Genomic DNA, 23,411 nt, shown 5'->3' with positions numbered 1-23,411 from the left:
TACATATAAATAAACCACTTCCAGCTAATCGTCCCAATTTTATCAAATTTTGATCTTTCCTCGGAAATTGAGTCTGAACTTTTAAAAATTCAAGTTCATAAAAACTTTAAAAATGAAATTAGAATTTGAAATTTGGAAGGGGAAGGGCTAAAAAAAGGAAATCTGCCTAGAAATCCTTTATTATAAATTTTCACATCTCTCCACCTTCATTGGGATAGAAAGTGATTTTCAATTTTACACATACATGTTCATAAATTTATGCAATCAATTTGAAAATAAATCAAAAACGCAATTTTCGGGAAAACCTTGAAGGAAAATTCTCTCGAGTGCTTCAAGGGGTCTAAAATTGAAGAATTAGAGACCCAATGAGTGGAAATTACAGAAAAATCGGAAAAATTTCATTTGTTTGGGAAATCTCAATTGACTAAAATCCTGCATCTTTGCATAATTGGTTTCAAAAATAAAAATATTTTCAATTTGACAAAAATTTTTACATGGAGTAGGTACTTTGATTCGAGATCTACTAACACTTCATTTAAAAATTACCGCAATAAATGTTTTAAGCCCCATAATTCACGAAAAAATGTAAAAGACAAAAACTCCTCATCATAAAAAATACCCAGCACAATAAAAACACCTTCCAGCTTCACTTCGTCAAAAGAAAACTCAACCCAAAAAACCTGCTGAAATTCCCATTATCTCACTTCTCACTTGATCATTCAAATAACCACTTCTCCAAAGACGAATTTCCTCTCGCCTGCAAATCCATCCCAATCTCTTGATATTCCACCACAACCACATCCACACATCGGAAATGGATGTTCGAATAGAAAAAGAAAAAAAAGAAAAAAAAATTCTACGATAGGCTGGCATTTGTAATTTTATAAATCCAAACGCTTCGTAACCATTCAACTCTTGACACGACGCATTTACTTGTGCTTTGGCATAGTATACAGTGGGTACCTACCTATAAAATACACTTCGGACGAGATTTTTACATCGAAGGGATAGAATTTATAATGGCGATGGAAAGTTTTTTAATGGCTCGACGATGGTCTCTTTTGTATAATTTTTCGATTGCCACCACGACACGACACGACGACGAGGCGTAGGCAGCGCGATGATGGCTATATTAGGGAAAATAGAGTGAATATGGTAAAATGAAGTGTAAACGTAAAGGGTTCCCTATGCCGATCGTTTCTTACCCCCATTAAATGTGATTTCCTTTTCCAAAAATCTAAAGTAATTTTACCAAACGACTTCGGGGGGTCGAATGATTAGTATAAAATGATACCTCCATTAAAAGCCGGATTTCAGTTTGTAAAATAGAGACTAGCGATGAACGAGGTTGAGCAGACCGGAGAAGAAAAACGCAATACACCCCCATTATTCTGCGAGGTGTTGGAGACAGAAATTTTTTTTCAAAACACGACTTTTCATACACTATGTACCACCTGGCATCATTTAACGCTTTCAAAAAATACGTGCATCGATGTACAGAGACAGAGAAAAAAAACAGCACCAGATATCCCGCCGGTTTGATTTTGTTTTTTCTCGATATTTTACTATACTCCACTATGTCCTTTTTCTGTACCAGGAAACGAGATAATGAACCGAGTGATATGTTGTGTCAGGTGTCATTGTATTTGTAAACCCATTCAACGCCTTTTTCGATATTGAATTTCGACTAATTACGTTATGTAATGGCGCTCTGAGACCATGAGCGATGAGTTCACGTGTCTCTAAGAAAGCCTATACGTAATCTTCATTCATGAAAAAAGTGCAGCGATTCTGTTTTTTAAAACGTCTCATTCGCATGAAATAAAATATAGGAAACGTACAACGATTATATTTTTCTGTAAAAAAATTATTATTATACACATTTTACAATATTTCTTATAAATTAATAGCACCAATAAGACGTCAACAATTACGTCGATTTATTCGCAGCTTTATCTTCGCCCTCTTTTTTATCGTTATTTTCTCGACTATTGCGCCATTTCATTCGTCTATTTTGAAACCATACTTTGACCTGGAAATGAAAAATACCCGCTTAGATACCTATTTTAGAGAAACTTGAATAGGGGAATTACTTACGTTTATTTTTTACTTTTTTATTTTTTTTTACGTCTTACTTGAGCATCTGTAAGTCCTAAAGTCGCTGCTAATTGTTTTCGATCCGGTTTCATAATGTATTTTTGGATCTGAAATCGTTTTTCTAATCCTTTACGTTGTAATTTGGAGAATACCGCTCGAGACCAAATTCGTTTTCGTTTGCTGGTGGCCCCATCGGAGCTGGCATGGTCTTCGATAACAACTGTAAATAAATAAGTAACTAAGCAAGGAGGCATAGCTCAAGTGGCTGAAAATGTTCTGAACTGGACAGAGAAAACTCTGAAGAGCAATGAAAGACACACCATACGACAAAATATCAGATGCTGAATTCAATTTTACAAATTTTGACTGATTTTTCTGATATTTGGTATCTCAGCTGCAGGCACCATGCTCAAAATTAAAATCTATTTTTTGTTCGATTTTCATTTCTCAGAGAAGAAAAATAAAAAATAAATTGTTTAATAATATTGAAATCAAATTCATTTTTGAAAGAACCTAATCTCACATTATTTTAAAGGGTGAAAGGGGGAGGCAAATTGATTTCAACACAGCCATAAATTTTGAAATTTTGATAATTTTCCAACTTTTTCATTTCTCTAAGTGATCGAACTGAAGTGCTGAGTTCGTACTCGTAATTCGCAGTTTCAAACTGTTCTGTAAGGAACCTAAAGTGAATTTTTGAAATATTCAATACCGAAAAAATAAGACACAAAATAAATATGGAAATCGGAAAAGTGAGCTAAAATTGATCGAGGGCAAAAAGACCCCCGAAAACTTTGAAATCGACTCAAAACCCCCACCAATCAATCGGGAATGTGGAAAATAGAATATTTTTATTTTCTCACGAGCACGACTAATTTTCAAAAATTCATCAAACATTTTTTTAAAAGTATAATTCTGTATTAAAATTTTCTGGGTGGTTCATTTTTGGTCATCCCTTTAATTTTTTTGTTCAGAGGTAGCCTGCAAACATTTTCTAACCAAATGGGATTCGCAAACAATACAACGAAACCGAGATTGAAGGCGTAGTCTACAAATTCTCAATTTTTTTCAGTATCAGATACAATTACAATCAATACAAAACTCAACAAATTGAAGTCTGTGCTACAGAAAAACTAAACTTGAACTGAAATTCAAATCAGACGTTTGTTTCTATTCGTGGAATGGAATTTCTGAAATGTAAATTTTTTACTTTTGATAATTTTTTTTTTTGGCTTTTGAACAAAAAAACTGCTTCGAATATACCTACTCCCTTTAGAAAAAAAAAACACGGGCCTACTTCAATACATTTTTAAAATTCAAATTACCAAAATATAGTGTTCGCTTTTAATCTGGAAAGGGTCGCAATTTTTGGAGCCTCCGGCGCGACTTTCAGTTTCTTCGGAATTGTTGAGTTGTTTTATGACCATAATTTATTAGATGAAAAATACGAATAATCAAAAATAGCTGTGCAAAAGAACACACTCGAAGCAGTTGCCAGTAGGAAACCCGCACCGACTGCGAATGGAACTTGTTTACACACATTTACTAAAAATAAGCCAAAACTCGATTTTGAACTGCCTAAATAAATTTCCGAAACCTTCAGAGAGATTCAAAGATACTCGAAAAACCAAAAATCATGCTAGAGGGTTTAGAGCTAATGGAAATGGCGAAATTCTGTTCGAGGGAGTTGAAATCAATTTCAAAACTGATTTGTACAATTTTTCTACTAAATAAGAAAGAACATTTTTTTAAAAAACATGAAAATCACCGATTGGACTATCAAAATTTTTCCAAAAATTAAAAAATGAATCTGGGCAACTGAAATTTTGGTTATGAGGGTTTCGGAGACCATGTTCCTTCCACCCTTAAACCATTCCTTTGAAGGTTATAAAATTTAAGAAAAATTTACATTTAAAAATTACGGAATTTTTTATTATTAAAAATAGATATTAAAAAAAAATAGAATCTGACATTATTTTTTAATGATCATATTCGGCCTCCAGAAAGCAGAAGTAAAATTTCAGGAAAAACGCGATTTAAAAAAGAAAACATTAGAAAACTTGGAAATACGCGAAAGTGAAACATAATAATAAGCCTATAGCAAGCAAAAATTATAACAAAAAAACCGCTGACCAACCAGCTTCAGTCAAGGCAGAGTAAAGCTCCTAAAAAATTGCGATTTATAAAATTTTACACGTAATATTGAATTTTTAGAAAATTCTGCTATTTTTGAACAAAAAAACCTAACAAATAAAGTTTTAGTTTGGTTTTTGGGGATATTAATAAACCTAGAGGCCAAAAAGGAAGGGAAAAGAGCAAAATTCTTTTAAAAAATTGAGAACTTAGAAAATAATTTTAAAATTTTTGAAATTAAATTGAAAGAAAAATGTAGAAAAACTCAAAGTAGGCATTCAATGAACTGGATAGGATCAATAGGCTCCCAATTACGCCAATCATATTTTAGTCATTTAAAAAAAAAAAAATGAAAAATATACTTATTTCTAAGTGAAAAATCAGATAGGCTCAAATAGTGAATCACTAAAAAAAATTAGCTGGTGACGTTGAATTAGAAAAAAAGTATCACGATAAGCAAATATTTAGTAGCAATTACACGAACGAAATTTTAAAAAAAGCCAAAATATTCCCAATACTTAATTACCCCAATTTTCCTTTTTTTTTTCTTTGGAAGAAAGGCTTAAAAACTTTAGCAACACATCATAAAAAAGGCAGATTTCAAAAAAGAGAACCACAGATTTTTTCGACTAAATATGTCAAACTTTAATTATTTATAAAACAAGCACTCGTTTTTTGTTCAAAATTTAAAAACGCGATTTTAAGAGAGAGAAATTGTTTATTCTCTTCAATCAGAAACTGAATGAAAATTTTGTACACCCTCCAAAAAGAAGAGTCTCACAAGCAGGAAAAGTACATAAATACATGACAAAGTAGGACAAAAACAGACCGTTTTTTCAAATACACATTTCGATTTTCCTTAAGGAGCAGGGTTTTCGAGAGGGGGGCAAAGGGGGCAGTTTGCCCCAGGCCTGCACTTTCTGGAAGGCCTAGCAAAAGAGAGGACTGTGATGAAAGAAAATCTCCGTTTTTTTACTTCTCAAAACACATTTTTTTGAAAACTTTTGCCTCGCTTCGCTCAAGCTTGTTTTATTTCCTTTTTCAAAAATTAAATTTCCAAAAAAATATTGCTCAACTTTCAAAGCTTTAAAGTAAAAAAATAAATTTCTCGCATACTTATAAAGTATTGTTTTTGTGCCTCTCGACATGCAAATTTTCGAGAGATTTCACCCTAATTTGGGCCTGTTCTCTTTTCTTTCTAGAAATTAATAATCTAAAAAAAAATCTTTCAAAAGCCAAAAAATGAACTCATGGCATTAAAAAAAATCGTCTGCAGTTCTCTAAAGATAAAAATTTTCAAAAGTTTCCCTCGGGTATGATTACTTTATTTTAGCATTAACTTTCTAAAAAAAAATCAAATTTTCAAATTCTTTCGCCCTTGCTTCACTTGTGTCAATTTCTTTCTCATTTTGAAATTTAGAGAAAAATTACATTTGGGCCCCAAAAAGCCGAAACAGAAGATGAAAATTCCTATAAGTCATACGAATACAATATCAGTCGACAAAATCGGTATTTTTTACCTATTACGTATCAGAAATGGGGCCAAATTATATTTTCCCCGAGCCCGCATTGTCTCTCGACAGCTCTAAAGGGGGTAGATAGGAGAATCAAAGTCATCTCAGGTAAACAATTTTAGGGTCAAGATTTAAAATTTTCAATGAGAACTGAAAAAAAAATCAAAAATATTTTTAAATTTCTGAAAGAAGGAGAAAATAACTAAAAAATCCTCGAGTTGAGTTTAAAAATAAAAAATTATGAAAAAATCTAGACAACGTAAAAAGAAAAGCAGAATAGATAAGCAGGACTGGTGGATTTGCGAAACGTGTTTCGAAATGTTGAAGAATATCATTTTGTGCTTTTCAGATGCCATTTTTCAAAAAGTATCAAGTATTCAACCGTGTTTTGGAAAATTTTTAAAAAAGATTGAAACTTATTTTTTGTTAAAAATTTTGCTCTCACATTTTTCAACTGCTTGAAGGAAATCCTGGCCTATCTCGTAGTTGAGACGAACGTTTTCTTCAATTTAGGGCCAAACGCAATTAGAAAACGAAGAATAACTTAATTTTATCTTTTCATGCTCCAGTCCAGTTTCTCAATCCACATCAACCTTTGAAAAAAATCAAAATAAAATGCTTACAATTGGCATATTTTCTAACCACAGGTAAAACACCATTCGCCGATATGTACAAAGGTGGATAAAACTGCGAATATGAAAAATGGTTCATCTGACAACAATGCAACGTGCCGTGAAAATATCTCGTATTCGATTCAACCGCATCTGAAATCAAAATTTCAAACACCCAATTATACATTTAAAAACAAATTTTCCAAATAACCCTCTTCTCACCCCAACCACTAAAAAAATCAACCCACTTACTCGTATGCTTCTTCCTATCGGTATCTTCTTTCGACAAAATCATATCAATACCAAATTTCAATCGTTTCGCGACACCACCACTACCATCGCCACCACCGGAAATACTTCGATCTCGATCATCGTTCGCGTATTTTACACCGTAATTACCGATCAAATCACCTCTACACGAATTATTACCAAGTGGATCATAACCGTAATCGTTCATTTCTCGTCGCGATCGCGATTTCGCACAAAATCATCGACTTAGGTATCGATTCTTCGATCACCTCAACGTCGAGTGCTTCGATGATAAAACTAGTTGCTCGACTCGACACACGGGGCTAATCATCATTCCACAGGAGGCTAGGATTGTATACTAATTTTTCATTTCAATATTATTACCCATATGGTTAATATCTAAACACCGAGTCACATATACTACACGTACATACAAGGCGGAGTCATCCAAGTGGATACAGCCACTAAAGTACACAACAAGAAGTGGAAGATGCGCACCTTGCGCCGTTTTATTAGGGCTATTATATGGCTCATCTAGTCTTTCTTTTGCTGTACTGTAGTACATCGTGTACACATTATGTTCCCTTCGCCACCGCCTTTCTGCATCCCATCGACTGAGACGAAAGAATTGGTTTTTCTTTCTTTCTTTCTCGCTGCTTTTTCGATATGTAGATACGTTTTATTAGGTAGATGATTAACTAGGTTTATTTTCATTTCGGTTAATTCCGACAGTAAAAATAAAGCTCTGCGTTAGCCTATGGTATATGGGGCGCGTAAAACAGAAGCACGCGTGTGTAACTTTTCAAATGACTAAAAACAGATTGTTATTTTGATCGGTAATTTACCCATTTCTCTCTATCACCGTCTCACTTCTATTTTTTATGTGTACGGAAATTACTTATTATCTCTCTCGTATTTTATGTAGTGATGTATCAATAAAAAAACGATGGTCTTATTTTATAGACAATTTATATGAATCGAAAGATACTGAGAGAAGAGAAGAGGTGGAGGGGGAGGGGGAAGAGGGTATTACACTATACATATAGACAGTATTTCCGAAACGCGTTAATTGATTCGAAATTATTACATAACTGTCGAGATACTCGTATACCGCCGCGTATCGCGGTTCAATATCTTTATAGCGACGAGTGTACATAAAACTACCAATTCTTGGAATATACTTATACATGAATGTACATTTAGTTTGAAATAATCATGATCGCTTACCAAATACCAACTGCAATACAGATGCCATCGTGTGGTTTTCCGAAACTAGTAAACAATCATTTTTGTAGGCAATAGACGAATTCCAATCTGAAACGCGAAAAATTAACAGGATTATTATTCGCATTAGATTAAATTAAGGTAATATAATTTGGCTAATAAGTGATAGTCTTTAATAAAATATGTAAATTCATTTGAATCCGTAGAGTATTTCTTCGCAAAAGTGGCCAGCAAAGCGAACATTGATGAATAAAAATCATGCTAGGAGGTTACCCATCAAAAAAGATGCGACAAAGAGGTTTGAATGGAATGTGATCCTCCAAATGTGCATTTATACACAAAAGAACGTTGAACACAACGAATAGGCCACATTAGTTAATAATAAGAATAGGCCTAGTCAGCTCAAAGTTCGAAGTTTCAAAAAAAAAAAACGCTGAACCTTGCTTTGTTATTTTTGAAAAAAATCAATTTTTAGAAAAAAAATTGTCAGTTTTTGCTGAAGGAGGGGCCGAGGTCCAAAATGGACACCGAATTCCGACTCGATGACCTCAAATTAATCGGAAAACGCTTTTTACTTCATTTTTTTTTTTTTGAGATAGAAAAAATCTAACACATGTAGGTAGAGGGGCGAATTCATTCATTTTTATGGGTAAAAAACTTTTGATTGCAAACCAAGTCAAAATTTGGGCAAAGGTGATTTTTCGGAATGTCAAATTCATATTTTCCGGTGTCAGATTCATAGCCACAGCGCTTCCCTCCACTTGAAATGACTTATTTTTGGTCTCGAAAATGAGAGAAAAAAGTTGTAAAATGTTGCATTCATAATACATAATACATTTTTTTGATTACTTTGAGGTCGCTTAGCGGAAAAATGACGTTCATTTTGCAATTCGACTCGTGATATGTGAATAAGTCGAGATTTCGTACTGAAGTAGCGACCCATGCTCCGAATGGACAACAGAACCGGACTTCCCTCATAGAAAATCACTACTAGCGACTTCAAAAAATTACTAGCGTTTTTGAAAAAGGTACTAGTGATACCGAAAACGTTACTAGCGCTTGTACTGACGCTACTAGCGACCAACTTGACACTACTAGCGACCAACTCAACACTACTAACGACCAACTCGACACTACTAGTGACCAGCTCAACACTACTAGCGACCAGCTCGACACTACTAGTGATCAAGCTTGACGCTACTAGCGACTAACTCGGCGCTACTAGCGATCAGCTTGGCACTACTAGCGACTGTCTCAACATTACTAGTGAATGATTTAACGCTACTAATGACCAAGCCAACACTAGTAACGATTAAACTGACGCTACTAACAGCTATGGCAGGTACCTACAATTAGTGAGAAATTAAAATAAAAGATGAGTTCCCAAAAACCATGTTTTTTTTTGAAATTATGAATTATTGAAAAGTTTCCACTTGGGACAGATCATTTTCTTTTTTCTTTCTCCGACCAAAATTAGATAGTAGCAAAATTGACTTCTCACATCACAAATAATGCGATTTTTTTACTTGATTTTTTTTTTAAAAAAGGGTCCTCTGCTGCATTTCAGTCAAACTACCAGAAATCCTCAATCTAAAACTCCCTTTTTTTCACCAAATATCTGGAAACAATCATTTAACATTTCAATTTTTTGCATAATAGAAATTACTAGGGGGCTACGCCCCCTGGCCGCTTCGCGGCCCAACCCCCATACTCGTTCCTCGGGCTTCGCCCTCGGAACTCGCTCTTGGGGGCTGCGCCCCCAAACCCCCCTTCGCTCACTCTCAGAAGAAGTTTGCTCCCAAGTATTTTTCCTTAAAAACTACATATATCTGCACTTCATTCATTTTCATACCACTTTCAACGACTTTCAGCACTTTGAACAATTTTTTTCAACCTCCAATACTTTTGATGAATTTTCAAGCAACCATTTTTGAAATTTTAGGTACTTAAAATTTTTACAATATTTCATTCATTTTTAAGTCATTTTGTTATTTTAGCTCGTTTTTTTTTAAATTAATGAACGTCTTTTATGGCATTTTAAGCAATTTTGGATTTTGCAATGTTTAAGGGTAGGTATGTCAATAATACATAATTTGGTACATAAGTACATACATAAATACTGATATGCTTCAATTAAAACTTTGATTAAAATGATAGATGATAAATGCAAAAGCAAAGCACCGAAGATAGACGGATTAACATTTTATAACATTAGCAATAATATCTGTTTCTGTTGACAATTTCACGCTCGATCGATTTGCAAATCATAATCCTCGCATTGTAAGAATTCCATTGTTGGAGGAGTGGGAGGTTTGTATGCGCGCGCATGTCGCGTGATCCTGTCTGGAATAACAACGACATGGCATTGATGATGCGTTGTACGTTGGTGGTTGTGTGTATGCTTGTGTGGGTGTATAAGTACACGCATCATCTTAACGGTTTTTTGTTTCAAGATTCCATAAAAAACGATCAAAATCGCGCGATCTGAGCAACTTTTTTCTAATCTGTTTTCACCATTTTACAGAGCATGAAATTTTGAACATTTCCCTCATTGACAGTACCCATCTAGCGGTTTTAGTTTTCGAGATAATTTAATTCAAAATTGTGTAACTGAAATTCGAAATTTGAATTCAAAATAGCTCAAAAACTAAAAGCCCCAGAGGGGTAATGTAATCGAGGGAAATGTTCAGGATTTAATGCTCTTTAAAATGAGATATTATCCACCCTTCTAGCCTTTTTCGTTCTTGATATATTTGAGAATAATCGAAAAAACAGCAAAAACAACCCATTTAAACTCAAAATTTGGGCCCTTTAATTACAAAATTTTTGCCCCCGCGTATTTTTCCTATATTCTAGAGACGTTAAGCTGTCGATTTAAAAAAAAATTAGCTCTCTAGGTGCCATAGATCAGGCTGGGAATTTTTTTCCGATTTTTCGAGTATTTTTCGGGTATTTATTTTTCTTGCAGCTGTATAGTATAGATATCCTGAAAAAAATGAAGAATTGTCAATTGTCAAGAGCTTTTGTCATGGCTTGCTCAGTTGCTCGGGCCCCATTTATATTTTTAAAATTCAAAGAGGGAGGAGAGGGGAGAGGAACGGAAAAAAGTCCACGATTTTTGCAAATAAAGCATAAATTCCAGTCGAAAAATGAAAAAAAATTCGAGGTACCAGCCCCCTCGGAGGGGGAAAGGAGGGGAGAGGAACGGAAAAAGTCCATTTTTGCGAATAAAGCCTAAATTCCAGTCGAAAAATGAAAAAAAAATTCGAGGTACCAGCCCCCTGGGAGGGGGGAACGAGGGTAAGGGGACGAGGAAGGGTCCATTTTCGCAAAGAAATATTGAATACGAGTCCATGATATCCATTTAATTTTTATCTAGAAATATTAACACACCAAAAACTCCGTTTTAATTTTGTAAAAAATCATCAAACTTGAAATTTTTTAAAGTCCAGAGTGCTAAAAAGTGCATATAAATGTTTCAAACACCACATCTTCCAACTTCCTCAGTGGCCTAGTTGGTTAGGCAGGTGACTAGAGAGTGAGGGATTGCAGGTTCGAACCCCACCCCAGGCATGAAATTTTTTTTGATTTTCAAAATTTTTTTGGGGAGAATTCGTTGTTCTAGGAGGGTCTACGAGTAAATAGCTGCCATTAACATGTTTTTGCCATGATTTTCAGTGCAAAATGCGCAAATTTGCGCGTGTCACTACTATTGACAAACGTTACTAGTCATTAGTAACGGCTGTCAGTAGTAGTGACGCTACTTGCCGAAAAAGTTACTAGTGTTTTTTTTTAGTAATGACGCTAGTAGTGATTTTCTATGAGGGTTGGTAACTTCAAAGTAGTCAAAAACTACCTACATTTTACTTGATTTTTTGGACATAGAAAAATCCAACAAACGCAAAGGAGTGGCTGGGCAGGTAGGTCGTCAGTAGCCTAAGAAGGCCACCCAGACGAGACAATGGCCTTAAGAAGCCAGACAGGAAGCCAGAAGGCCTTGAAAAGCCAAACAGAAGGTTCAATGGCCTTATGAGACCGGACAGGAAGCTAGACACACGGGTCAATGAACCTTGATAGGCCAGACAGGAATCCAAACGACTTTGAGAAACAAGACAGATGGGTCAATGACCTCGATAAGCCAGAAAGACAACTAAACGGCCAAAAGAAACTAGGCAGATGGGTCAATGACCTTACAAGGCCAGACAGGAACCCAGACTATCTAGAGAATCCAGACAGACAGTTCAGTGACCTCAAGAGACCAGACAAGAACCCAGATGGCTTTGAGAAGCTAGGCAGACAGCCTTGAAAAAGCCAGACAGATGGGTCAATGAACCTTGATAGGCCAGACAAGAATCCAGACGACTTTGAGAAACAAAACAGACGGGTCAATGACCTCGGTAGCCCAGCCAGACAATTAGACGGCCAAGACAGACCGGTCAATAACCTCAAGAGACCAGACAGGAAGTCAGACGACTTTGAGAATCCAGACGGACAGTTCAGTGACCTCAAGAGGGCAAACAGGACGAACCCAGATGGCCTTGAGAAGCGAGACAGACGGGTCAATGACCTCAAGAGACCAGACAGGAAGCTAGACGGATAATTCAATGACCTTTGGATGAAGCCAGACAGGAAGCCACATGGCATTGAGAAGCCAGACAGATGGTTCAATGACCTTGAAAGGTCAGACAGCAAGCCTGATGGCCTTGTGGATTGAGCTGAACTGAAATTTAATTGATTGTTTGGAGATTTTTATGAGTTTATTGACATCATTGTATGACTTTGTCTATCATTTTTGGACAATTCTGCGAAAATTTCATTAATTTTCGACCATGTACTGTGATTTGGATGCTTTTCAGTGCATTTTAACATTCTTTAAGCTTTTTTGGTCAATTTTACTAAAATTTCCAGAATTTTTGGTAATTTTTAGAAATTCTAATGTTTTTTTGATTTTTGTCACCTCATTTTAATAATTTTTCACTACTTTTCTACCATGCATTTTCAGCTATTTTTACTGAAATTTCATCAATTTCTGGACATTTTTAGTAATTTTTACTCCTGTTTGAGTAACTTCACGAGCATTTTTCAGGAGTTTTTGTCTAATCTTGAATACATCATTTCAACAACTTTCCAACACTTTGTCATGCATTTTCGGCCAATTCAACTAAAACTTTATCACATTTTTGATCATTTTCCGTGGTTTTAAATTATTAGTTATTTCAACTTATTATTTAGTGTTTTTACACCATTGTCCATTTCAACAATGTTTCATGCATTTTCATTAATTTTTTGGTAATGTTCAGTTACCTATTTTAATGCTTTTAATGCATTTTCTGCAATCAAATTAATTACACTAAAATTTCATTAATTTTTTTCAATTTTTCATTGAAAATAGAGGATTTTTTCAAGTGTTTTCACATCATTTCAACACGGAGAATGCAGGGCGTCCACTCATTTCTGGAAATGATTTTCCCTGACTTTTCCAGGTTTTCCAGACCAATTTTTCCATTTTTCCAGACCATTTTTTAAAATTTTCTATGCTTACCCCACACTTAAATTAAAGCGGATTAGGGGGGAGGGGTGTGGGTGTGTGATTTTATTTCATAAGCTTCTCTTCGAATTGGATACGTCTTTGGATACAAAAAACAGCTAAACTTCGATTATTACCTTTTTAAATTTTAAAATAAATATTGATACAATATTCATATGACTTATGAAAATTTTTCTTCTGTTTTTTGGATTTTTGAAGACCTGAAAATGTGAAATTTATTTTTCTTAAAATGAGAAACAAATTGGCCCGAGCGAAGCGAGGGTTAGAACTTTTAAACGTTTCAATTTCGAGATACCTAAAAACGAGGTTTTTTTAACGCAAAGAGTTTATTTTTTGGTTTCTTAAATTTTAATACTGGAATGATGTTTTTTTGAAAGAAAGTTACTTTTGAAAAAGAAAAGAGAACAGGCTCGAGCGAAAGCTTCTGAAAATTTGAATTTCGAGAGGCATAAAAACGAGGAGTTTTCATGTGAGGACAAGTAGTTTTTTTTTGGCTTTTAAAATTTTAGAATTTGAATGATATTTTTTCAAAGGAAGATTTTGACAAAGAAAAAGAACAGGCTCAAACGAGGACGAAAGCTCTTGTAAATTTGTATTTCGAGATACATAAAAACGATGTTTTTTTGTGAGGAGTTCATTTTTTGGTTTTACAACTTGATTTTTACTATCAAGAAAATAATGTTCATCTTGCTGTGAAAGAGAAAAGAAAACAAGCCCGAGCGAAGCGAGGGCAAAAGCTTTTGAAAATTTGTCTCTCGAGAAGTAAAAAATACTGTTTTTCTTTCATCACAAGTTCTTATCCAAAATTTGCAATTGATCGTTTTTTCAAAATTCCAGGGATTTTGCATGAAAATTATGAAATTCTCTGACATTTCCCTGACTTTTCCAGACCGACCAAATTCCCTGACTTTTCCAGGTTTTCCAGGTTTTCCAGGCTTGTGGACACCCTGGAATGGAATAATCGAATAAGTATAGTAAAGTGATAAAATTCGCCGCAAAACATTTACTGAAAAAGAAAGGCTAAAACAATTTTTTGACTAGGATATTTTTTGCACCAAGGCTCTGTCCAAAATTCTCAAGACGCTGATCTGTGTCGCGCTAACTTCTGAAAACTCGAGGGAAAAAATTCTTCAATTCTTCATGCCTGACTTTTAAAAACGTACAAACGGATTGATCAATTTTCCATTAGCATATCAGAATTCTAAAAACTTATGAAAAATTTGAACAGGTATTCAATATTTAGAGCAATGTTTTTTTTTCAACTTTCAAAGCAAAAAACATACCTATCATATAAAATTTTACTTGCAGAGGAGACTTTAATCCTCTTTTATTCCAGGTCCAGAATCAAACTTGTGAGTACAATATGTACGTATTTCGAAGGAAGGAAATTTTGTAACCAAAATTCGAATACTTAATCAAAAATAAAGAAAGATGTGTGTCCAAAATAATTTCGACCAATTTTTATCTGTTTACAATAATGTATCACATTTTTTACAGAAAAAAAATCAACTTATAAAGCAAATAAATTCTGCCATCTCTCTATCCTCCTCCGCCATGAAAAACAGATACGCATTTCATGAAAAAATTCAATAAAATTCTCAAAATTATTTTCCAGCAATTTTTGATTTTCAAAAAACAATCAAATATTCAGAATGAAAGACATAACGAACGACAGATTATTAGGCCTCGGTTTTTAAACACGCGAATAAGATTCGGCAGGAACGAATACCACCAAAAAAATCGTAAATTAAAAAAAAATTGTACGTTGGAAAACCTATATTTAATGGAAAAAAACTGGAAATTGGAAATTAGCAGGAATGTTTGAAAATAGCATGCTAGATATTCTAACAGACCAATTTTCTTTTTTCATTTTGCAGAACTTCAAAAAACAAAAATTAGAAATCTATTATTTGACCAGTTATTCAGCTGCCTATTTGTACAAGTACATATTTTCCGCTCGAAAATTCATTTCTATTCTCAAACCAAAACCTCTGCATCATTCCCCAACTGCATCTCCAAGCACCAGCTGAACCACGTTTCTTATAAGCTTCACCTGGCCTAACTACTATGTATCTCATTCAATCCTATCGTTTCACCACAGCTCAAACCCATCTCCTTTATCACCTTTCTATCCAAACTCTGACATCCTAAAAATGGAAAAAAAAATTCCAGAATAAATTTCCCATCCCATTTATGTACTTACATCTCGAATGTAATATTTTTTCGGCGAACTCCTACCGTGGTTCTCCATCTCGTTTTCGAATCGAATCATCTTACCGGGACAAAAACTTCCACAACGACGATCGTATTTTCAAACGGAATGCGGAGGCATTAAGAACAACGGAGAGAATGGTACGAGTACGAGTTAGAAATTTCGAAAACCAAAATAAGAAAAAAACACCACGCATCGAATAAATATCAAAAATTATCGTAAAAATTCATTAGACATAATGGCTAATTACAGAGCCGCTTACGAACGCCATAATTTCAGAATTACGACCATCTTTATCTATTAGCATCTATCATCGAAAAAGCTTAACATTTAGAATCTGATAAAATTCACATTCGTATACGAGTCCAGCTCGTCTAGATACCGATTAATATAATACGAATATCTATATAGAGATACTTCTATATTCCGGTTATTAGTATCACATACGCATAGAATTATTAGTACACATACGTTTATAAGAAAACAGTCCAAGACGTCGTTCCTTTTGAAAATCTCGCCCAGATTTATTCGAACATTAAAAAATATTACGCTTATAACGTACACAATCTGAGCCCAGCGTGACGTCAACGATAAAAGTAATAATAGTTAAAATAATTATTTTTTATTGACCATTGATGCCTGCGAGAGTCAATAGATGAAGAGAGGACCAGCAGGGACAACATCTCTACACAGCATTCAAGAGTTAAAGATATCGCGAGAAAACTCACACGTTGCTCATCCCATATCGAAGTAGATAAGACATTTACATATTTACCTCAACTATCGCGATGCGAGATGCTCCTCGTCAGAATCAGAACGCCTTTTAACAATTTCATTTTAGTCCAACGATATATAGGTAGGAATCATCCAGGTCGATTAATTTAATCATATTATACCACTTAATTAACCAAATAATCGATATTAAAGTTACTGCCACGAGAACTGTGTGAGGACAGCTCGTCAACAAAACGTCTCGTTAGTTATAATTCCACGTTTAAGGTATAAGAATGTTGCACGGTTCGATGAGTTTTTCCATTCTCTAGGGCTAGGATATACGACTTTTATTCTACGTATTATTTACCATAATTGGATACCGTAGCCTAGGTCATGGTTTGATTATTTTCGTCAATAAGGCAATTAAGATTTTTATTAGGTGATCGAGTTGTAGGTATTATTTCTAACACACGTTGGCCCGTATAGTGTTCGATTAAATTTGATATCTTTTTTTTTCAATTCACATAGATATACCTCAGAGTCCTAAACGTATACGTGTAATCAAATAAATTAGAGCTCGTGTAGGAATTTTAACTGATGCTAGGTGTGAAATTGACCAAGTTCGAAATTTTGTATAGTGTGAAACCAATTAATTTAAATTTCAGATTGATACCTAAATGAGTGAAAAATTGAGACGAATCAAATTGGTGTATCATTAGTAGCCCATGGTTGTGTAAAATGGGCAGTGAATTTGGTCACTACCGATACTTTTTTTTTACTTACAGGGTGGGAGAACGGAGAAAGGAGATAAAAAATGTGCTTAGTTATACATATACAACTACGAATGAATTAAAAGAAAAATTAGAACAATGAAAATGATCATACTTTCGATAAATAAAATATTTGAATGACACGAGTTGAACTTCTTTTCTCCAAAAAAAAAATCATTAAACAACACGGTTAGAAAAGCTAGCAACAAAATTTCGAAAAAATAACAAAAAATAGGCAAATATAGAACAGACCATTTAATAGAGATCGAAGTATCCGCAAAGCCATAATAGAAAGGTGATACTCAATCATCCAACTTCAAAAATAAAAAAAAATCAAGTTTTAAAACCAAAAAATAAACTTTTCACAAAAAACATCGTTGTTAAGCCTCTCGAAACACAAATTTTCACGAGCTTTCGTCCCCACTTGGGTCTGTTCAGTTTTATTTTTCAAATCAACTTTCTTCAGAAAAAAAAATTATAAAATTTTAAAATTATAAAAATATACCACTTTTACTTTCTCTAAACATAAACTTTCGCAAGCTTCAGCCCGAGCGAATTTTTCCAGATTGAGATCAAACTTTTATAAAAATCTAATTGAGTAAGAGTACCTATTCAAATTTTGAGAAATCTTTTAACCGAAAAAATACACTTTTCACCTAAAAAAAACATTGTTTTTTTACTTCTAGAAACAAGCTTTTGCGGCCTGTTTACTTTTCATTTTCAAAATTGAAATTTTTAATAACCCAACTCTCCAGCCCCCCCCCACTCTACGGGTGTAATCATCTTGTAATTATAAACACCAAAAAAAAAATCATTCAAATTCTAAAATTTTTAGCTATGAAAAGCGAACAAATTTTTTTAAAGAGCCATTTTTTACTACATATTATGTAATTCTCGAAATACGAATTTTTAAACGCGCTAGCACTCGCGAGTCGTACAGGGTGTCCAACAAAACTCCTAGACAAAAAAATCATAACTTGTTCATCATTTTTTTTTCAACTTTTTCATGGTCTATTTTTCACATTTTTACCGCATCAAAACACCCCCCTCCACACTCCAAAAAAATTAAATGACTTGAAACTGCGAGGAATTTTTTTAAATTTATAGGTAAATAAATAGGTACGTATTTCAATTATTTCCTTTTTCTAATTTTTTGAACTTTTTCTTTTTAAAAAATTTGAAGTGTGTTTCGAGTAAAATTCATGACTTTCATGACCGTTAGACACCCTGGGTAATTTCTATCTCTTTTTTAGACCAAAAAATCCATTTTTGAAACCTCCACATAATTCAAAAGAAAAAATAACAATTTTTTACAAGCCTTAATGCAAATATTAGTTGGCAAAATTGTAATTTCATCGTTTTTGAAAACTCTTCATTTTATTCGGCAAAATTTGTATTTTTTTCTCATTGCAAATTCCCCCCTCCCTCACCCTCTACTTTTGTTCCTGTCAGCTTCGCTAATATTTTCGACATTGGATGAAAAGACAAAAGAACAATAAACTATTAAATTGAAGTATGTAGCAAGTCATGTAGGAATCGAAGGAAATCAGGCAGTAGATGAGTCAGCTAAAACAGCTGTTACCCCCCAAAAAATTTTCTCTGTGACTCATGATGATGTTATTAACATTCTAAAAATAATCCAAAACTCCAACTGGCAAAACCTGTGGAACACAAAACCCGATCACAAACTATTTACCCACAAAAAATCAATCCTTCCTTGGAAACACCTTCGTCTCCTAAATCAATCAGAAGAAATTATAATCACACGCCTCAGAATTGGTCACACAAAAGTAACCCACAACCATTTGTACATTAAAGCACCTCCTGTCAATTCTGTAACTCTGAAACAATCTCAAGCCAACACCTTCTATTTTATTGTTCCTCCCTCAAAACAAAACGTCAATCCTTAAACATTTCAGACCTTCACCCTACAATTCCTGACAACATCAAACAGATGGAAAACATTTTTCAAATTCATCAAAGAAATCAATCTTTCGAACCAAATCTAGACTAACCCCTCGAAAACAACTTGCATTTGAGTACATATTTGAATCTGAGAAAAAAACAAAACAAGAAAAATTCTCAAGGGAGTGGGGATAACATTTTGAGAGCCCTATTCGGTGCACCACCGTGGGCCCCTAATCGACCCAGTCCGCACCTGCCTATTTTCTTTTTCAAAATTAACTTCCTAAAAAAAAAACATCATTAAAATTCTAAAACTTTAAAAACCAAAAAATAAAATCCTCGCATTAAAAGAAACTTGTTTTTGGACATTTTTAATAAAAATTTTCAATTTTAAAATAAACAAATTTCAAATTTGAGGCCCCCAAAAAATCCAAAAAGAAAATAAAAATGTTCGTAATTCAAATGAAAATTACATCAATCGGAAAAATTTATATTTTTCTCCCAAATCAACCGACACCTCAATATGGCTTCTGCTTTAAAAATGAGGCTTTTCCTCTAAGTTTTCAAAAGCCAGCGAAAATACCAGAAAGTTATTTTTGTAAGTTTGATGTAATTATAAAACCTTCATTGATTTTTTTTCAGCTTTTAAACTTCATTCTCAGCACATAAGTCCAGTAGCCTTTCATGTTGGAAATTTTTTCGGTGACAAGGAAAGTTTTGTGTCGCAGTTCTTTGAAAAAATTCTGAACTTTTAGGTATTCAACATTCTAGTTCAACTTTCAGATAACCGAATTTTTTTTTTTTTGGATTTCTGTTGAAATAAATAAATTAATTAGTCTAATGCAATCCAGCCTTTTGCAATTTTCAACCTCAACTTCAAAAATAATTTGTTTCAATATTGGAAACTTCCGCGACATCTTACCTTATTACTTTGTTCCAATTTTCTCATGAAGTGAAAATTTTTTCTTCCAAGTTGTCGGAGTTTTTAAATTAAGGGAATGAAAAAAAATGCCGTTTTGGGGCAATAAATTAAAAAATTGAGGGAGAAGGAATAGGTAATTGAAACAATTGTTTTCCGAATTTCATTTCTCAATCCAACCTAACAATAAAAATTTTTGAAATTTAAAGTGATTTTTTATAAGTCCAAAAGTTGAAATCTACCATTCAGAATTTTTTTCTCTTTTATTTTTGCAAACATATTTTATCCATCGCCTCACTTCATCTATCGAAAAAAAAAAAATCATAAAAATATACCGGATACTTTCTGCTTTTAGCTAAAATCTAAACCGTTTCAATTCTATGTATACAGATTTACACGCCGAATAATTATCTCATCACGTTTTCCTTCAAACAAACATAGCGCAACCCGCATACTTCTGCGGCAAAATAAATGCCTAGCTCGAAGTCGAAAGGCACCGACACATCTCACGATAGGGACTGGTATTACCACAAATAACAACACAGATGTACCTAAATACCTATCAACCTATCTCACCTAGGACTACGAAACACTTTACTAATTTCGTTCGGTTTAAATTTCCAAATTAGAAGAAGAATATTGTTTATCAGTCGATTCCATCAGTCTGATTGTGAGGAAACCATAAAGGTATGAAAATGATCACCGTACAGTGGTATACGGGCCACTTACGTTAGTTTTAGGTTAACGGTGGTCGACGGGATGTAATTATTTTGTCACGTAAGTGACGTCCTTATACTTGATACACAAGCAAATACGACACGAGCAAAATACAATATTCGAGTTGATGTTCGGTACGGAATCGGATGTGCATAAATTTGCAGCAAATTAAACTGTGACGAACGTTTAATAACATCTGAATTCGCGACTCGCGTTCAAGTTATCATGTTCGAGTTCCCTAACGTATAGTGAATAGGGATAGGTACCTACTGCCAAGTGACCAGATGGAACCGCGAAATGACGTAATTTATAATACTAACAACAAACCATATTTATATTACTATAATTCCAACGTACCGGCTTACTCGAAAACTCAACCAGCCATCAGGTTACCGGAAAAATCATATCATACAACACAACGACCTAGACCAACAGCAACAAACAAACAAGTTAGAAAAAGTGAGTACTCGTTTCAAATAGTTACTATCATTATTGTAGAATGTAGATCTAAATCGTACTTCGAAAACTCACTTCTAATCCAGAGTTCAATTCGCATAGATCCACGAATCAAAACCGCAAACCGAAAATCAACCCAAATCCGTAGACAATTCTTTCGACCAGGAGCTGGAATCTTTCAAAGGCCACAACAACAGCAACAGCAACAACAACCAGTGGCTCGAAATGCACTACAAATGTCACTTCTGTTACTATCCATATTGGCTTTCGGTACATTTGCAACCACTTCCATAATGATGGGTAGAAATAATCGACGAAACAATCGCCGGGAACAATCTACATATAGAATAGTTCTCAATAAAGCACCTAGAATGGAGGATAAACAAACCAATAATACAACTAGCCCATCTTCAACACACTGGGAGTGGGCTTCTATGTTTACCGAACGCATTTTCGAATTTATTGCAGATTTTGTCCAAGATTGGTGATCGAGAACCGATGCAAAATGGAAAGTATTCGTATGTTTCATCGAGACGAGGATGATTCGAGTATTCGTGTAAATATCCAAACTGTGTACAGTTAATCTGGCTGGAATCCGGCGATACTAGATTCTATGGATTGGTCACGATTCCGGTGTCATTCTTCCATAACGTGTGACGTCTTCTTCTTCGAAACTAACAATTAACAAAACAAGCATATCTAATTCAGTTACTCGTGGTATAATTAACACTGAACTTATTGGTGTACATATTCGAGATTAAAGTATAAATGGCCAATACACCATCTCCATCATGATCAACAGAAGATACAGTAATAATAACGTCAGGTGTTCGACGTATAGGTATCTACGTTAGCTTTGTATCGAATCTAAACTCTAATTAAAACAACAAACTCGTACGATAATTTGTTATTTTGTTTAGATTGGATAATAATATAATTTCATTAGCTGTTTTATGTTCTTTTCTTCGTACTTTTTACTACCTACTTCGATCAGTTTGAATACAAAGCTTCACCGGATCGACCAGCTTTCCAGCCAAGATCCAAAGTAAACTAAATGATTCGTTGACTGCTTGTTGTTTGACCGAATCAATATAATCATTATTGGAATATTAACTATAGAACTACCTCAATTACTGTTTCAAATCAAAGAAAAATAAACCAAAATCGAAATTATGAAAAATAAACACAAAACACAAGCTGAAAGTTACCGGTGGAAGTTCATCTTTTACTTACTGTAAACATCGTGAAATTACATTCGATGAAAGTGAAACTGATCTCTTGAACGAATATTACGTCCATTGAAGCAAATAACTTATTAAAAATGTACTTTTTTACACAATTATATTTAAAAAATAGAAAAATTACCGAAGAAATGGCAGTGATTAAGAATTTTCTGTTTTGAAATTGAAACGAGTTCAAAACGGTTCGGCTACATTCGGTTGTATTCGTCTCCAAATCCGAACACGTCCGATTACTCATGAACGTAATATTGCAGCGTTTTACAGTTTAGGAACGTGTAACTTTTTCATTTTAATTTATTAATTTATTTTTTTAATAGAGCTAGGTAATTATGATGTGAATTTGAAATTGAAAGTGAATAATTAGGTAATTAATTCAACTATATAGGTAATTATTCGTAAATATAAACGAAGAGTAACCGAAGGATGCATCAACGAAACAGTATCACGCTGACAATTTGAAGTAAATATCGACATCGAACGTCATATTTTGCATATTTTAGGCATTTTCACGATCATTAACGTTAACCATACGTTTTATTGATTGAATACAAATAATTATAATATCGAAATAATTAAAACAACATACCTACTTAATTATGAAAATATGAAGATATTTTTACTCCAATATGAATGGTAAGAAGAGATCAAGACTCAAGAGCATGGTATTGGTATCTAATGAAGTTCTCCCTTTCGTTCTGAGGTAATCGACGATGGTTTTCTTTAGTAAGATGGGTTTTTAAGATTTAAAATATTAAAAAACACGGTAAAATCACTAAAATAATTAATCCAGTCCAGGGACAAACCAAACTTCACCCAATTCAATTTTACAGGCGTTTTTTTTTCGCTTCATGAGCTTAAAGACAAAGTAAAATATTTATAATTTTTAGTTTTTTAATTTTGGAAAAGAAAAAAAAACAAAGCTCTTTCACCCATCATAATAACGAATTTTTGAAAACCTTATCAAATATCCAAACCAGATTCCATTTATTTAAATTTTTCACTCCACATTTCTCTCAATTCTCTCTATGTAATTTGCATATACAAAGTACCTTACTAACTACCTATTCTTTGAACTCTGTGAACATTTCCACCTTCCACGTA

The 23,411-nt window shown here is 33.9% G+C and overlaps 1 protein-coding gene and 1 long non-coding RNA gene across 3 annotated transcripts; one reads left to right on the top strand and one right to left on the bottom strand.

Annotated features, from left to right (window-relative positions):
* Positions 1-1,832: 1,832 nt before the first annotated feature.
* Positions 1,833-21,276, bottom strand: LOC135837383 (H2.0-like homeobox protein). Of its 2 annotated transcripts, XM_065352639.1 has the most exons (6): positions 21,145-21,276; positions 20,971-21,036; positions 7,832-7,918; positions 6,368-6,508; positions 2,136-2,317; positions 1,833-2,032 (listed from the first exon to the last, which is right to left on the bottom strand). In XM_065352639.1, the coding sequence occupies exons 3-6, from the start codon at positions 7,857-7,859 to the stop codon at positions 1,931-1,933; spliced, it is 453 nt and encodes a 150-aa protein (XP_065208711.1). In that variant the 5' UTR covers positions 7,860-7,918; positions 20,971-21,036; positions 21,145-21,276; the 3' UTR covers positions 1,833-1,930. The 2 variants fall into 2 exon arrangements, with proteins under 2 accessions (XP_065208711.1, XP_065208710.1); XM_065352638.1 differs by lacking the exons at positions 7,832-7,918; positions 20,971-21,036; positions 21,145-21,276 and adding an exon at positions 6,608-7,146.
* LOC135837384 (uncharacterized) lies at positions 20,655-22,021 on the top strand. Its single transcript, XR_010557176.1, has 2 exons — positions 20,655-21,072; positions 21,172-22,021. It is a non-coding gene; the product is annotated as an uncharacterized LOC135837384 (long non-coding RNA).
* Positions 22,022-23,411: the final 1,390 nt, after the last annotated feature.

This window comes from Planococcus citri, chromosome 2, assembly GCF_950023065.1.
Source record: "Planococcus citri chromosome 2, ihPlaCitr1.1, whole genome shotgun sequence".
NCBI classification, from domain to species: Eukaryota; Metazoa; Arthropoda; class Insecta; order Hemiptera; family Pseudococcidae; genus Planococcus; species Planococcus citri.
The sequence above is the reverse complement of the archived record's forward strand: the minus strand, read 5'-3'. Positions and strand labels throughout refer to the sequence as shown.

Bases quoted from the DNA above. Each gene is read 5' to 3' on its own strand.
- LOC135837383 (XM_065352638.1), bottom strand. From the start codon at position 6,812: ATGAACGATTACGGTTATGATCCACTTGGTAATAATTCGTGTAGAGGT. The intron at 6,509-6,607 runs GTAAGTGGGTTG...TTTTGATTTCAG, and splicing joins CGATAGGAAGAAGCATACGA to ATGCGGTTGAATCGAATACG. The intron at 2,033-2,135 runs GTAAGACGTAAA...TTTCATTTCCAG, and splicing joins TAGGACTTACAGATGCTCAA to GTCAAAGTATGGTTTCAAAA.